Consider the following 17,178-nt stretch of genomic DNA (forward strand, 5'->3'; position numbering starts at 1 on the left):
TTATACGGTGACAGCAACGACCTGTGGAACACTGGGTGCAGCTTCATGTGGTTCGGTAACCGGAGTCTGAAAGCCACTGGGTTGACCTGCTGCGTGACTTCAAATGGGCCCAGCCTCTTGGGTCTTAACTTCTTACAACCTCCTTTGAATGGTAACCCTTGGGTGGACAGCCACACCTGGTCCCCCACCCTAATGCTTTCCCCTTCCCTTCTGGTTTTGTCTGCCTGCCTCTTATATTCCTCCTTCGCCCTGTTTAAATTAAGTTGGAGCTGGCGATGGATCGCTTCCATTTCTTCAACGAACTGTTCTGCGGCTGGAACGCTCCAGTTCTCCCCTTCCCCCCCTGGGAAGGCTCGGGGATGACACCCATGATTAGCCAAAAAGGGGCTCATCCCCGTGGACACGTTCTCTGCATTGTTGTAGGCAAATTCTGCCAACGCCAGCTTCTCCACCCAATCATTCTCTCTGTCATTCACATAACACCTCAAATATTGCTGGAGGACACCATTAGCTCTTTCCGCCTGCCCGTTGGTTTCTGGATGACGGGCAGTTGAGAAATTCACCTCTACATGCAATAAGCTCATGAGCTTCCTCCAGAACCTGGAAGTAAATTGTTTCCCTCGGTCAGAAACCACCCTCAAGGGGGCGCCATGCAGCCTAAACACATTTTCCACAAACAATTTAGCGGTTTCTTCCGCTGTGACCGCATGTGAGCAGGCTATAAAGTGGGCCATCTTGGTTAACAGGTCTACCACAACCATGATGGCTGTTTTCCCTCTGGACCTTGGCAGATCAGTCATGAAATCTATTGCCACTGCCTCCCATGGCCTTTCCGGCGTGGGTAGTGGTTCTAATAAACCTGCCGGTGCCCGCCTCTCCCCCTTGGCTCGTTGGCATTGGTCACACCCTCTCACATACTCCCGCACATCTTCCCTGACCTTGGGCCACCAGAATTCCCTGGTAACCAGCCACATGGTTTTGTGTTGCCCAAAATGCCCTGCTGTGGGGCTATCGTGCAGTTGCTTGAGTACCTTTTCCCTCAATTCCCCTTCAGGTATATATAACGCTCCCTTGTAGTACAACGCCCCGTTTCTCTCCTCAAAACCCCCGGGTTTGTCTCCCTCCCTCCTGAGACCCCTGAGTTTGTCCTGGGCGTATTCATCCTGCACCGTTCCCTCTACCAGTTCCCTTTGCCCCACCAATGCCGCCCCACACACCCAGCGGTCCTCGGGAATGACATGGGTCTCTTCGGGTGCACCCTCCCCCTCCAAATATTCAGGTTTGCGTGAGAGAGCGTCCGCCCTAACGTTCTCTGGGCCTGGCACGTAACAAATCTCAAAGTTAAATTTGGAGAACTCCTGGGCCCATCTCAACTGCCGTTGGTTGAGCACTCGCGCAGTTCTCCAATACTCTAGATTCTTATGGTCCGTGCACACTTGAACCTTATGTTGTGCACCAATTAGCAGGTGCCTCCATCTCCGGAAGGCCTCATGAATCGCAAGAAGTTCCCGGTCGTACACCGTGTAGTTCCTCTCGGATTTGTTCAGCTTTCGCGAAAAGAAGGCACACGGTCGCCACTCTGACTCCTCCTTCCCCGGCTGCAGAAGAAGCACCGCCCCTATGGCTCTGTCAGAAGCGTCTGTTTCGACCCTCAGCTTTTTTTGTAAATCCACATGTAGAAGTTGTTCATCAGAGGCGAAGGCCCTTTTCAGTTCCTCAAACGCTCGCTCCGCCTCCCCCGTCCAAACAAACTTCTTTTTACTGCTGAGACAGTCCGTGATGGGCGCCGTCAGGTGGGCGAAGTTTCGGATGAACTTACGATAAAAGTTTCCAAACCCTAGGAACCTCTGCACATCCTTCTTGGTTTTGGGTGTTTTCCATTCCAGCACCGCTTGAACCTTGCCGGGGTCCATGGCCAACCCCTTGTCTGACAAGCGGTACCCCAGGAATTCCACCTCCTTGGTATGAAACTGACACTTCTCCAGTTTCACCCACAGCCTGTTGGCTTGCAGCCTGCTCAACACTTCTCTGACGTCTTTCACATGTTGCTCCTCATTCTCTGAATACACCAACACGTCATCTAAGAAGGCCACGCAATTCTTGTAGAGCAAAGGCCCCAGTACGTGGTTCATGAAGGCTTGAAAACACGCGGAGCCTGTTTGTAATCCAAAAGGCATAACGAGGTATTCAAATGCCCCCAAAGGGGTAAACATGGTGGTCTTCCATTCATCCCCTTTCCTTATACGTATCAGGTTGTACGCCCCCCTTAGGTCCAGCTTTGTAAAAATCTTTCCTTTCCGCACCCTGGTCAAAATATCATCAATCCTGGGCATAGGAAAAGCCGCCGGCTCTGTCACTGCATTTAACCGCCTGAAATCACATACAAGTCTCGGCTTGCCCGTGTTTTTTTTATCCACAAAAAACACTGGGCTACCCCCCGCTGCCTTGGACTCTCTGATGAAGCCTCTCTTCAGGTTCTTGTCAATGAACGCTCGCAACTCCTGCATTTCCCTGTCTGACATGGCATACAACTTGCCTACAGGAAGCTGTGCTCCAGGGAGTAAATTGATCTGGCAATCAAAGGGCCTATGCGGGGGTAGTTGGTCAGCTTCCTTCTCGCTGAACACGTCGCTGAGATCAGCATACTGTGGTGGCACCTTCCCCTTCCCCATTACTTCAGTCCCTGCCAGGGTGGCTTGGGCCCCTGCTGACCCCTTTCCCCCCCTGCAGTGTTCTAAGCAATGTGCTGAACCGAAGGAAACCACTCTTTGATGCCAGCCCACCAGCGGATCATGTAGGGCTAGCCAGCTCATTCCCAAAATAATGGGAGCGCCTCCCAAGGTGGCCACATTAAATGCTATCAGTTCTGTGTGCCTTGCCACCCTCATTATCATTGGGACGGTCTGCAAGCTGACTCCTCCTCCCAACAGTTCCCTGCCATCGATCGTGGTCACCTGCAGGGGGTTGCTTAAAGGGATAGTCTGTATCTGGTGTTCAGCAGCAAACTCCTTGCTCATAAAATTGCAGGAGCTGCCTGAGTCCAACAGCGCCTTTATTTTTAGGGGGTGTCCATTTTGCAGCTCTAGCGACACTTCAATCACTAGAACAGGTCGAGGAGCTTCTGGCACGGGCACTTTTACTGCTCTTTGGCCTGGCTGCAGTGCCCTGACGGTGGCAACCAGGCGTTGGCTTTTACCTGCTCCGTTTCTCCCTGCTCTCCCCCCTCAACCGCTCCCACCATCCCTTGCCATTCCTTCCTCTGGGGGCAGACTCTGGCAAAGTGGCCTGGCTGTTGGCAGAGATAGCATTTCCGGGCTCCTTTTCCCTCCTTCTTCGCCCCCTCACTGGGCTTTGAAACTGCGCGCGCGCGGGCTGTTCCGATTTCCATCGGCTCTGCCGGCGGGAAAGCTGGCTCAGGAATGTCTGGAATGCGTAACTCCTTCCAACGTTCCCCTCTCCCTTCCCGCCTCTCCAAGGCTCTTGCCTCCTGGCGCGCTCCAATGGTCAGCGCAGATTTGGTCAGCTGATCCATAGACACCGCCCTGGGGCTCCGGGACAGCTCGTCTTTCACAGCCGAAGAAAGACCTTCTTCAAATAGCATCTGAATGGGGGCTGCCGATAAATCCCACCCCAATCTGTGAATCAGCATGGTAAATTCAGTCCAGTACTCACGGACAGATCTGCTTCCCTGCTTGCAAGCCATTAGCTGTCTGCGCACCACCCCTTCCTCAATATCGCTGGAAAACATGATATCCATTGCACGAAAGAACTTCATAGTGTCCTTTAGGATATCATTGTGCGTTGCCATCAGGGGTCGAACCCAGTCCCGCGCCCCCTTCTCAAGATGCCCAATTACGAAAGCAACTCGCGATTCCTCATCAGGGAACTCATCAAACTGCACATTCAGGGCATATTGCATCTCTGTCCTAAAGGCATGGTAATCCTTGGGGTCCCCCCCAAACTTCTGCACCAATCCTGGTACCTTTCTGGGGAACTGAGTGGTTCTCCCCTTTTTGTCTGCATCCTGAGCCCTTCTCTCCTCGAGCCTCGCCGTCTGCAGCGCAAGTTGGACCTCCAGAGCTTGATACCTTTCTTCCAAGCTTGGACCAGCTCCAACCCCTGCCTCTCCGGTTCCGGCTGGGTCGCTCATGATGGCTTTCTCCTGCACAGGCAGCGTACAAAGACTGTCAGACTGCTGTCAGGGGTTGATTAGCTGCTTGTGCTTAAAATTGTGCCCCCTCAGAGTTTGTGCGGCCCCACAAACCTCTGTGTGTGACAGAGCTCCTCAGACATGTCTGCTCTAGTCACTAGTAGAGTCTGGCAGTGGCTGCTTGCGGAAGCGCTTCCAGCAAAGAAGCTCCTTAACGGAAACGCGTCTCCTGGACTCACGACGTGACAGTTTCCGGCGAAGTATGGGTCTCCCTGCCGTTGCTTCTGACACCTCCCCGCTATTTTCGCTGGACGTGTCTCTCACCCCTTTCTCTCCCCTGCTGTTTCCTGCCTGGGCTGCTGCGTCTCTCTCAGCATTACTGAGATCCTCCTCCAGAGACCCCTCGCTCCCCCTACTGGTCCCTGCTTTGGCTGCTGACTCTCTCCCAGTCTCTGGGAGCCCTACCAACTCCCTTTCCCCTGATGTCAGTTCCCTGACAACTAGTCTACCCAGACACGTAAAATGCTGGTGTATGTTTTAATCTGTTTTTATTTTATTTGTTTTGAATAGTTTTTAAACCGTTTCCCCCTGATAATTTTATTATTTTATTCTTTTTGAAAACCACTTTGAAGTTTGTTTAATTTTATAATCAAGTGGTGTATAATTTTTATGAAACAAAGAGGTCAGGATGGCCCAACTGACTGATGGAGGAAATGATCTTATGTCCACCTGCTTCTCCATCAGCCTCTTGGTCTTTTGTATTATCACTGTGTGCTGACTTGTGTCTTATATTTCCTCCTCCTAGGCCTTTTATAAAGTCTCTGTTTCCTGAGAATCTCCAAGCTGACAAGAAAGGCCGACCCACGACAGCTGGTAGCAAAATCAAGGTGTGCTCCAGTTTTTTGAGAGTCCTGTCCTACAATTGCACACTTGGAAGTGTTATGTGGAAGTTGTTGATAGGTACTGGAAAGTTTCAGGGCATGGGCTCCATAGACACAGATTTGCCTATGCTCATTTATATGTGCAGATACACATTTGAAAGTCAAATAAGGCAAGTGAACTAATTTCCCATCCAAATAATAAATTTGTCCCCCAAAAATGTTCCTCTCCAGTTCATTTTCTTCCACATAGATCCTTCTCCAAATCAATTCATTTTCCCTTCAGTTGTCTACATTCATCAACACTCCTCCCAGTCATCTCTAGATAAAGTCATCTTGAATTAATTCATTTCCCCCAATTAACATCCTGCCAAGTAACCCAGAATCCCCCACCCTCATTCAATTCCCCCCTAGTTCATTATTTCCTCCAAAGCACTTGGGCACCTAGGAAAAGATTTTGAGCCCACTCCTATCAACACTCCTGACACTTGCATTGGATGGTAGGGGAAACAAGTCAGCATTGCCACCCGTCTTCATCTGTGTGGGAGGAGGGCTCTTACTGTGGCTTCCCCCTCAAACACCCTCTCCCTGCTGGTCCCTGACCCTCAGCCATGCCGGGCAAACTGTATATCAGTGTGAAGGGATTCTTGGAACCTGTTGATCTTGGCGGGAAGATTGCCCATGCAGCAATAGTTCTTCTGAAGGGCGATTTCAGGAGAGACTGCTGTTACAAATCAGACATCCTTCTTTTCTCAGAGACCAGGGTCAGTAACATTATCGCTTACAGTGCATTTGTTTTCTGGCTCCAGTAAATTCTCTTGGGATCCTGTTTCTGATATAGTGAAATTACCATCTAATTAAAAAATAAAAAGGAGCAAAATTATTATCAGTAGCAGTTCTAAGCAGCAGCTAGTATCTAAATATGCCATTATTATTATTATTATTATTATTATTATTATTATTTATTTGCAGAAACAAGCCAATGACCTTGTTGGCACCCTGATGAAATGCACGCCCCACTACATCCGTTGCATCAAGCCGAATGAAACAAAAAAGCCTCGAGACTGGGAGGAAAGCAGGTACAGAGGAGACAGTTCCCACTGCTAATGCATATTAGATTGTTCCCTGCATTATGCCCAAGATGGCGAAAGAGTCGCTTCCGTGGCATGTAGAATACTTGATGTGTGGCTTCATGAGCAAGAGTAGAATCATCTACAGATGTAGGTTGCCTGTTAATTGAGACCACAGCAGAGACCACCCATGGAGAAACAGCAGGCAGGCAAGACAAATGCAAATACGTTTTGTTCTGGCGTTATAGGCCTTCCCCCATGACTCGTTCCCTTTACACCTCACCTACCTCCTCGACTATCCCCCACTGCTCTGCCCACCCCTCTCCCCAAAGCTTGCCCCAAGTCCCTTCACTCACAGCTTAGCCCAACCCCTTTTAAAGGAGGAGGGAGATGCTTCAGACAGGTGCCTCCCCCTCCTCCTCGGTTAAGCAGCTCATCTGGGCTGCCTGCCACTTGTACTCCTTGCTCTCTGTCCTACCTGCCATTCTGTCATCTACATTTTTATGTATATAGGAAGAAATTATAAATACAGTGGTACCTCAGTTCTCGAATGTCTCCATTGATGAACATTTCGGAACCTGAATGCAGAAAACCCAGAAGTAAATGCTTCCATTTTCGAAAGAGCCTCGGAGGTCGAATGTCTTCCGCTGCGTGTTTTGCAATTTCCTTGACTGAATTTGCAGACAGCCCTTTGCACCTCCGTTTTTGAACGTTTCGGAACTCGAACGGTCTTCCACTGTACATTATTTTGAATGCACTTTGGCAGCCAAGTGTTCATGGTGGTTAGGGTGGGCAGGAGTTACATAAATGTTCTGAATAAAAAAATTCTTTCCAGTAGCACCTTAAAGACCAACTAAGTTAGTTCTTGGTATGAGCTTTCGTGTGCATGCACACTTCTTCAGATACACACGAAAGCTCATACCAAGAACTAACTTAGTTGGTCTTTAAGGTGCTACTGGAAGGAATTTTTTTATTTTGACTATGGCAGACCAACACGGCTACCTATCTGTAACTGGATAAATGTTCTGGTCAGTCTAAAGGAGGGCTGTGCATTTCCTTGTAGGCAATACTGTCATAGGCCTCTGAATACCAGTTGCTGGAAACTGCAGGAGGGGTGAGTGCTCTTGTGCTCAACTCCTGCTCACGGGTTTCCCCCAAGCATCTGGCTGGCCACTGTAAGGTACAGATGCTGGATGGGCCATTGGCAGGATCCAGCTGGGCTCTTCTTAGGGCCTTAGCCTTCTGAGTTGGGCCAGAAGCAACAGTGGATGGGATCAAAGGGGAAAGTTGGTGTAGCAGTAGATGTGACTCTTACCTTTGTAGACTACACTCCAACCATACAGTAGTCAGGAGGAGTGTGTGTGTGTGTGTGTGTGTGTGTGTGTGTGTGTAGAGATAGGTACATAAACATGCGCATGCACACACAAACTGGGTATTCTATCCTCCTTCCATCCAGTCAAGCAAGCACTGAGGATTGTCACAGTTAAAGGACACATTCCAGGCAAACAAAAGTCCTTGAGGTGTTTCCAGAGCAGGGCTGATGTGAGAAGTAGCCTGGGGAAGGGGCATGACCTAGGGCCACTTAAGGAAGCACATTCGATCCACAAACATGTATCTTTAAATGGCATGCAAAGTAAAACTCAGAACACTTTTTCAGCAAGCTTGTCAAATCCTTATTTTTTCCAATTAATATTTTTAAAAATGGTTATCCTCAAACCTAATATATTTTTCCTAATTTTATTCCCATACTGTATTTTGCTATTTTTCCAGACTGCAGTTTTACCAACTTGGAGAATTCTTTTCCAAGCTGAACTTTTAAAAAAGTTGCCTAAGTACAAGATGCATTGCCAGTTAGGGTGTGTAGTTTTTTTTCTAAAATCAAGACATTCCTTTTGCATTTTTCACTATACAAAACCTGTGAAAAATGTATTTGGGGTGATGTAGAAAGTGATTAAATCTCTAAAACCAATTCTAAATCTCCATGTTGCAACTGGCACTGCCCTCTAGTTCATTCAAATTTTGAAAAATGCCTTCCATTGCAGTTGTTCTGCCCCCATTCCATCCCATCCTATCATACTACTTTGCTGGGGAGGGGAGAGGGGAGGAAAATCAAATTGTTCTGTTCGGAGAATTCTGTTCGGAGAATTGGAGTCCATAATCTTGTTCCCCTTCCAAAGCCTTCTGGTGGAGTAGCCATAAAAAGAGCTGATCAGCCAAAGTATATTTTCCTGTTTATAGATTCCCGCCTGCTGACATATGGAATAATGCAATGGGGGTGGGGGGACAAAGTTAGTCCTTGTTTCTTACTGCTTCACCAATGCCAATCAGTCTCAAGCTACAAAGAACTTTTAAGACTGTTAAAAAAAGGTTTTGGGAAAAGGCAGTTCTGAAGCATTCTCTCTCTCAGAGCCAAAGCCTTTCAGGTCAGTGTCTGGGTATCAAGAGTATGGGTAATGAGAAGCATTATTGTAATTCTGGGGGAAACTGTTATTTTTAAAGCACACACACCATTTTCATATTTTTACGAGGTAGACTAGCAAAATTATAGGTCTGGCTTGGTTTAGAACTAAAGAACTTAATTATTCTTACGAAAGCCTGAAACAAAAGTTTGCTTACTGCTGACCTGGGGTGGAAAGTTCTTTATTTTTTGTTAATATTCAAATGTTCGTATTCTTGAAATGTGGAATTTGTTAACTTAAAATCAAGGAAATAATGCTGCCACACAAATTTGTTCTCCTATAAATGATGTTCCTGAAGCTACTTACATTAGAAGATATTGCTTTCCAAAAGTGGATCCAATATGACTCAGAGGGCTGTCGCCAGTGCTATTCCCTGTGAAAGGATGTACAGATCCAGAATTGGCCTCCACAGTCACTTAGGGACACACTGTTAAGACAATATTCATGGAAGACAATCTTACTCGGCTACGAGTGATCGCCAAAGAAGAAGATTCATTGATTTCTATGGGTCTTGTTTGAGTAGGACTAGTGTTGAATGCAACTCTGAAGGAAGGACCCTAGTCCAGTGACCAAGCTGCTTTGCATGGTCCAATTCTCCAGCGGGATCCCCAAGTCGCACCAGGAGAGATCCCTGTCTGGAACCCTGGAGGACTGCTGCTGGTCAGTGTAGACAACACTGAGCTAGATGGACCAATGATCTGACTAACTCTGCGAAAACTGGCATGGATATAATTCCAACTGGCCGATTTGTGCCTTTCTTGCACATGCAAACATTGCAACATGTTATGTCACAAGAGTTTCCTTCAGCATAATCCTCCACTGTTGTAATCCAAAGTGTTGTTCGGGGGTATGTGTCCGCTGCATCTTTTTCCCAGCACAAACACAGCAGCATAGCCAGAATATCTTGACAGCTGTGTATACTAACTCAGGCCAACATTAGTTGGATTCCCCCTGACTTAAATCATACCCACAGAGGGTACACATGGGGTCTTGCTATTTACACATTTTACTGAGTTTCTTCAGATTACTACATAATGAAAGAGGCAATGCTTTAAGCCTCCTCCATTTCCCATATCCATGCATGTTACATTCTCCTGGCTGCCAGGGCTGTTGGAACTTAATGTTGGGCAATGTCTGGAGGTCACCATGTTTATCTTTTATCATCTTTGTTTTGGAGGACCAGATAACTGGGGTCAAGACTGCACAGGGAGTTTGCAGAGCTTGTTAGAAACATCCAGAGACAAGAGTGTCTCTGGATGTTCCTAACAAGCACTGCAAACTCCCTGTGCAGTCTTGACCCCAGCTATCTGGTGGCACTTGTTTTCAGTGTCTAAGAAATATCTTAATATAATAAGGTCCCAATATCTCTTTTGAACATTACAAAATAATAATAATAATAATAATAATAATAATAATAATAATAATAATAATAATTTATTATTTATACCCGCCCATCTGGCTGGGCTTCCCCAGCCACTCTGGGCGGCTTCCAAAAGAATATTAAAATACTATAATACATCAAACATTAAAAGCTTCCTGAAACAGGGCTGCCTTCAGATGTCTTCTAAAAGCCTGGTAGTTGTTGTTCTCTTTGACATCTGGTGGGAGGGTGTTCCACAGGGAAGGCGCCACTACCGAGAAGGCCCTCTGCCTGGTTCCCTGTAACTTGGCTTCTTGCAGTGAGGGAACTGCCAGAAGGCACTCGGTGCTGGACCTCAGTGTCCGGGTAGAACGATGGGGGTGGAGACGCTCCTTCAGAGTGCAGCAAGCTATCCACATGAGAAAAACCACCCCTAACCTGGGTAACGGCAGCCTTTCCTGTTACCCAGGCTAGGTGTGTTTTGCTGTCGCTTGAAACTGCTGCTTCTTTCCCTTCAATCCATGACTGTAAGGGCCGTGAGTTCTCCATGTAGACCTTCTGTAGAGACACTTGAAAGCTGATTCCCACCTACCTCTTCAACTAATCATGCTTGTTTTCTGCCCCTTTCCCTGCAGGGTAAAGCACCAAGTGGAATATCTTGGGCTCAAAGAAAACATCCGAGTGCGGCGAGCGGGTTATGCCTATAGGCGAGTGTTCCAGAAATTCTTACAGAGGTACGGTATTCCTCTGTGTTGCTTTCTTCTCTTCAGGAGATTTTGAAATGGGAGGGAAGATCACATTCCACAAAAAACATTCCCAAGTTTTCCTCTCCGTTACTGCATAGAGTAGATAGGAGCCTAAAGAAGCCCAGGTGTGTTAAATTTGGGCTCTTGTTTGCTTGTCAACATATCTAAAAATAATGTTTCTCTTAAAGTGAGGGCAGACCTAAGATTTGAGGAGCAGCTGAAATGCTCTTGCACCAAATCCCCCGTCTTACTCCTGCCCTTGTGTGTCAAGGCTGCCTGCCTTTTAAAAAGTATTATTATTACTAACATGGCACAAATACTTAAAAATACACCACCTTATAAATAGAGAGTTGTAAAAGCTGCCCTGGCAACTGCTTTGTTGGTGACACTTCCCAGTCGATGTCTTCCTTCTGTGTTTGTCCTCTCCCACCCATCACCTCGTTCAAACTGACCATGCTTGAAACTTGCTACTGTATTTTGTGTTATGGTGGAATAAGGAAGCCTTCCCCAACCTGGTGCCCACTAGATAAAACTCATGGGAGATGTAGTCCAAAACGTCTGGAGGACCCCAGCTTGGGTAAGGCTGGAATAAGGTATGCCATTTTTTCAAACGAGCCATACTGCTTTAAGGATCAACAGCTTTGTCTTCTCCACCTTTACTCTCCGTCCTGTTTTCGCTGTGATGGAGTAGCAAAAATGACAGCTGCTGCCTGATGAAAGGAATCTTAGTTGATTAATCATTTAAGTTTACATTAGTTAATCAGTTGATTGTTCAGGGACCTCCTGCATTGCGTTTTTGAGTTGTGTGTCACTTTGCAGTGTGTTATATGAAAGTGTGGTTTATACATATTTAAATAAATCTATGTAAATGTGTAATTTAAATTCACACTTTAGGGAAATTGTTCTAAAGAAAATAAAGCATACTTTCTTTTGATTTTAGATTATACAAACATACATCCTAGATCATACACGGAGCATTCTCCTTCTCTCTCTCTCTCTCTCTCTCTCTCTCTCTCTCTCTATCTATCTATCTATCTCTCCCCCACCCCCACCCCCACCCCTTCACCTTCTAAGATGTCCCTCTGCCATCTGTAGTTTTTATCACTATAAAGAAATAAATTATAACCAGGAGACCCTTTATCAAAGTGTTTTAAAGTCGTCCAGGCGTTGCAGCCCTAGCTGCTAAAACTCTTCCTGGGCTCTTCTTCCTGCCTTCCTCCCTTGCTCTGCTTTCTCGTAACAATGGCTTGCTTTTGCTTCTGTTTTGATTTTGTGTGTGCTGCAAATTCTTTCAAGCTGGAAATGCCCCACATTTCTGCTATGTCTAAGGGAGGATGGAAGCTGATGCGGTTTAATAAAGAAGCGTCAGGCAGTTGTTAGGGAGGGAGAGAGGAAGTGGGAAAAGGATCCCACACCAGAACTGCAAGATTGGCTCCCCTGAGGCAGCGGGCAATGCTCTTTGTCACTGCCAGAGAGACAACTGAATGACAACATCTTGCTGTCTAAACTGTTTGGTCAGCCCTTGTTTTGTTTTGATGGTTCTATGACCCTCCTGTCTTTGCTCACATATTAATTATGATTTCCAAGGTTGTTTTCCTGTTGTAACTGAGCCTTGTGGTGGTGTAGCGGAGAGGTCGGGGGAACACAAATCCTAGTCCAGCAGTGAGGCTCCCCAGTGACCTTGGGCTTCTCTCTCCTCTCTCTCTCTCTTTGCCTGACATGCACCACAAGGCTTAGGATACAATAAGGGAATCCCCAGGTAAACAGCCTTGATCATACTGGAGGAACGGTTAGGGTACAAGACAGTAAATATGTTAGACTACACAGCTGTGATTATCCAAACTCTAAGTTGACTTTTATGTATTATCTTTCTTCAGCTAGATATGATGCCTTGGGAAGAAATTTAAAAAGCTAGAAAATGTAAGAAAATACCTTATACCAAGTCAGTCCAATGTTGTCTCTGATCAATTACAGTTCTCCATGGTTTTGGGGCCTGTTCCAACTCTTGACTCCAGTGGGATAGTTCTGAGTTAGAGGCCAGATTTTAATTTCTCGTGCTTCAATAGCTTCATTATCTCAGAATCCTTGGTGTAGAACATTTCTGTAGCACCTGGGAGGGAGAGGCTGACCTCCATCTTGGAATTTCCAAGTTCTGTACTTCTTTGCTTTTTGTTTTTCCTCCCCTGACCCCCCCCCCTCCTGACAACCCCCTGCCCCCTTTGTGAACAGTTCTGGAGAACTTGAAAACTTACCTCACTTTTATGACATTTTGGTCAGTCTCAAGTGTGGATTTTGGAATAACAATAATACTCTTCTATTCCTTGAACTGCATTAATCAATTCTTGGACAAACTGAAGCGTGGGTGGCTTTGGATGGTGCTTATATTACAGCAGGAATTTCAATTGGTGTATCCCAACAACTGATTTTTAATTTGCCCTGGAATTGCCCATAGATGAAATCTATCACTGAGTGGAATGGCAGAATCTCATCATCATCATCATCAGATGATGATGATGGTTAAAATTTAAATACCACCCTTTATCTGAAGTTCACAGAACAGTTTACAATATAAAAACAAAAAAATACATAACATAGTAACAAACAAAAACAATAACTGCCCCCGACAGTTTAAAAGCCCTGCTTGGCAGGGGGTTGGACTTTCCTGCTTGGCAGGGGGTTGGACTCGATGGCCCTTGTGGTCTCTTCCAACTCTATGATTCTATGATTCTATGATTCTATGATTCTAGATGGTTTAATAAGCCAAAGGCCTGGGAGAAGCGGGATGTTATTCCTGGCACCTAAAGATATGTAACAAAGGCGCCAGGCAAGCCTTTCTGGAGAGCACATTCCAGAAGCAGGGAGCCACCACAGAAAAGACCCGTCCTCGTGTTGCCGCCCCGCCGCCCCCCCCCCCGGCCTCTTGTGGATGAGGCACATGAAGAAGGATCTCAGGTGATGATTTCAGGGTCTGGGTCAGTTTGTATAGGAAGAGGTGGACCTTGAGGTATTTTATTTGTGTTTGTCTTTTATTTTTAACCATGGGGCAACCCAGCCAGATAAGGTGTTAATGATGATTATGATGATGGTGGTGGTGATTATGCTTTTCTGCAGGTACGCCATCCTGACCAAAGCAACCTGGCCTTCCTGGAAAGGGGACGAAAAACAGGGGGTTCTCCACCTCCTCCATTCTGTCAATGTAGATCCTGACCAATATCAGCTTGGGAGAACAAAAATCTTCATCAAGGCACCAGAGTCTGTGAGTAGAAGGGCAAAGTCTTGACTCCAAAGAATGAGACAGCCTGCTAGAACTGAACTGTAGAATTGGGGAGGGGGAAAGGGGAGGTCACTTGTCAGTTCTGCAGTGTGTTGTGTAGACCAAATGGATAGAATTTGCACTTGTTCCCAGATTTATCAAGCCATCTTCTTCTCCTTTGTTTTCCATTTTGTGACACAGCAGTGCTGGGGGGAGGTTACCTGCTCTCCAGAAGAGGATTCACCAGAAGAGAGGAAAGCAGGTGGTGTTTCTCTCTACTGTGGCACCGGACTAGGCTGAGAGGTTTAAACCTCTTCTCCCAGGCTAGTGTCACAATGAGGAGAGAAATGTCTCACTCTTCTGATAATCTGCGCAGGTCGGCTAAAAAATGGTGGGCAGGGGCTCAGCATGTCTGCTTGTGTGTGGTATGTGTGCGCTTTGGTGGGTGGGAGGGAGTAGGTGTACAGTGCATCACCTGGTAACCCAGGCAGCCTTTCCTAGATGTTGTTGGGACTCCAACTCCCATCAGCCCCTGCCAGCATAGCCAGTGTCAAGGATGAAGGGAGTTGCAGTTCTATTATATCTGGAGGGCCCTTGCAGTTTCCTCTGCCCTGCCCTAAAGAATCCTAAGAATTGTAATTCAGTGATGGGGATGATTCACCCCAACCCTATAGAGCTAGATTTGATAGAGTTCCCTGGCAATAGGTAATGACTGTTAATTAAACCAGTTTAAATTGGTGGTGTAGACATCCATTGAATTATCTGATTCAGGTCAAGTGTAGATGTCTCATGAGCCATGTTCTTGCAACGTAACTGGGGTGAGTAAACTGTCCCCGTGGGGCTCTCTCCGCACATAGGAAGCCTGGAAGGAATGTACAGTTTCCAATCAGAAGTGGAGAGCCCACTGCTGAGACAGTTGGGTGCATATAGACACCATGCAGTCATTCACCTGAACGCGCATAGACTGGTGGTGGATCCCACTGCTGCTGTGATCTTGCTTCCTCTTGGGTGTGTGTTGAGAGGACTGGACTTCTGCTCCCCTGTGAACTGCAGCTACCTGCCTCAGCAGTATAGGCCTTCTTGAGTGAGAGAGGGCATATTTTCTGGAGGTGGTTCCCAGTTTGCCACCAGGGTTTAAAGGCAACTGGGTTAAGTATGGATCAGACCTAGGCCTTCTGTAGTACTAATTGCATCTCTCTCTTGGGTGCACCAAGATAAAGTGTTTTTAAGAAGGAACAGTGAAGGAAATATCAGATCATTCTTTATAAAACTTCTCTAATATGTTTTTGTTGAAAATCTCTTGCAAGTCATTAAGGTTTTTTTTTTTTTTTAAAGAGGGATGCTGGTTTTTCTTTCTGGGCACAGGAAGTGTGTCTGATGCAAACTTTAATTACATCTGATGGGTTGCTCTGCTTTGATAGATGTGCTGCAATTAGTGCAGCTTTCTGGGAGTCAGCCATGCAAGTAAAGTTGCTATGAGCAGCTTGTTCTGCCAGCTCCCTTTTCCAGTTTTTTTAAAAAATAAGGCAGAGAGGCATGCTAATTATTTCAGGAGAGAAAGGTTGGCCACAGCATGCTGAAAACTGTAAGCTGTTTTCATATGTGTGAGGACACATGTAGAAACTCGAGAACAGACTTTGCTACCATCACCGCAGACGAGAGTTGTAGTCCAAAATATCTGAAGGGCTCCAGGCCGGTGAAGGCTGCTGTTTGTGGAGGCAGAAGGATCAGACCCAGAGGGTGCAAATGAGACAGGGGAGTTCCTCTACGCAAGCTGTTCCACAACTCCTGTTCACTTCCATGGAGCTTGTGGAGGAAAACATCCCAGTGGATTATGCTAATTAGTGGGAAGGCAATGGGCACCATCTCACTCCAGACACCAGAATAACTTGGTGGAGTTGTGGCCACCATCCTTTGCTTTGTCAGCTATGTTGTCATGTATGCAGAAAGAATGGATAGTCACAGACTCAGGGATGTCAATCCTGGAAGATCTGCTTCCTTACCTTGCAGGCCTTTTCCCACATGGTTTGGGAGGGTTGGGCCTGACTGACTCCAGCTACAAAACCTGAGGCTGCTGAACAGAGTGTTTTTGTTGGGGTGGTTGCTGTTGTTGGCTTTTTGTATATTTATTATAGATCTCCTTGTGATTTTTGTGGAAATGGTTCGGTTTGGTTGTACATTTTTAAATGTTTTATTTATTGTTTATGACTACCTTTTTTACCTTGTAGTTATGTATTTTTTCATGTTGAGAATGGCTTGAACTATGGAAAGGCAGCATACAAATAAAATTATCTATGCATGTGGATGCTGGGGTTGTCCCTTCCTGCTCTACTGAGCTACTGCAGTCCTGGAGTGGCAGGATTGAACCCTGGTGGAATCTTGCCAGCTAGACAAGGAGGACTAGAGAGGCTGTCAATTTAAAAATCCCACTGCACCTGCTCTGTGTGCAGGTTTGTGTTCAACCTCAGGAACCTCCACTTCAAGAGAGTCAGGTTCCAGGTGATGAGAAAGTCCTGTTCTCTGCCTGAGGCTCTGGAGAGCTGCCTGCTCACCAGAGCAGGATGGATGGGCCAGAAGTCTGACTTGGCATGAACCAGTTTCATAAATCGCTCCCACCCCAGCAAAAAATCTGGCCAGACTGGAGGATCGTGCCGCACACCTTGGAAGCCAGAGGCTCTTGGCAACAACCCAGGGAGCTGAGGAGTGTACAGGGTTAGGAGTGCATTTATGATGGGTTGCAGGACTCAGCCCTGTCCAGGGCACCCTGAAAGATGTCAGCATTTTATCCCTGCATTGCTTTCCTCTCTGTGAACATCACACTGTGTGCAGGAACTCTGTGCCAAGACTCCAGCAATCAGAACGTGAAGCAGATGCTGCTAAATCCCTTGTCGGCAGCCATCATGTGCTGCTATCTCCCGTCGTCTGCCTGAAAGCAGATGTGAAATTTGTGAGATAGGCCAGATCCCCTTTTGACTTTAAGATGAACTGTTCCTTGTTTCCAAAAATATCCTCCTTTCATCCGCTGCTGGTTGATTGGAGACATACATGTCTTGAAGGTGAATCTCTGCATTGTCTGTCTGCTGGACTTCCTGAATCATTTCACATTTCCCACACCTGGGCTTTTCTTGCAGTGCTGGAATTTCTACCTTTAAAGCAGGGAAAACTGACCCACACTGATCTGTTTGTGCCAGTGGCATATTTGTGGCACACTCCACATATTTTTGGAGGTTCTGTCTGTTGATCCAAGTGGGTGGCACCCACT

The 17,178-nt window shown here is 46.5% G+C and overlaps 1 protein-coding gene across 1 annotated transcript in view; it reads left to right on the top strand.

The window, feature by feature from the left end:
* Positions 1 to 17,178, top strand: part of MYO1E (myosin IE) — an 81,571-nt gene that overhangs the window by 46,992 nt on the left and 17,401 nt on the right. The window contains exons 15-18 of the mRNA XM_082198370.1: positions 4,956 to 5,037; positions 6,001 to 6,107; positions 10,553 to 10,651; positions 13,775 to 13,919. Coding sequence (XP_082054496.1) covers positions 4,956 to 5,037; positions 6,001 to 6,107; positions 10,553 to 10,651; positions 13,775 to 13,919 — 433 coding nt within the window. The remainder of the gene's footprint in view (positions 1 to 4,955; positions 5,038 to 6,000; positions 6,108 to 10,552; positions 10,652 to 13,774; positions 13,920 to 17,178) is intronic.

The sequence above is a fragment of the Podarcis vaucheri genome (genome assembly GCF_965113315.1).
Source record: "Podarcis vaucheri genome assembly, chromosome: 14".
In the NCBI taxonomy this organism is placed as follows: Eukaryota; Metazoa; Chordata; class Lepidosauria; order Squamata; family Lacertidae; genus Podarcis; species Podarcis vaucheri.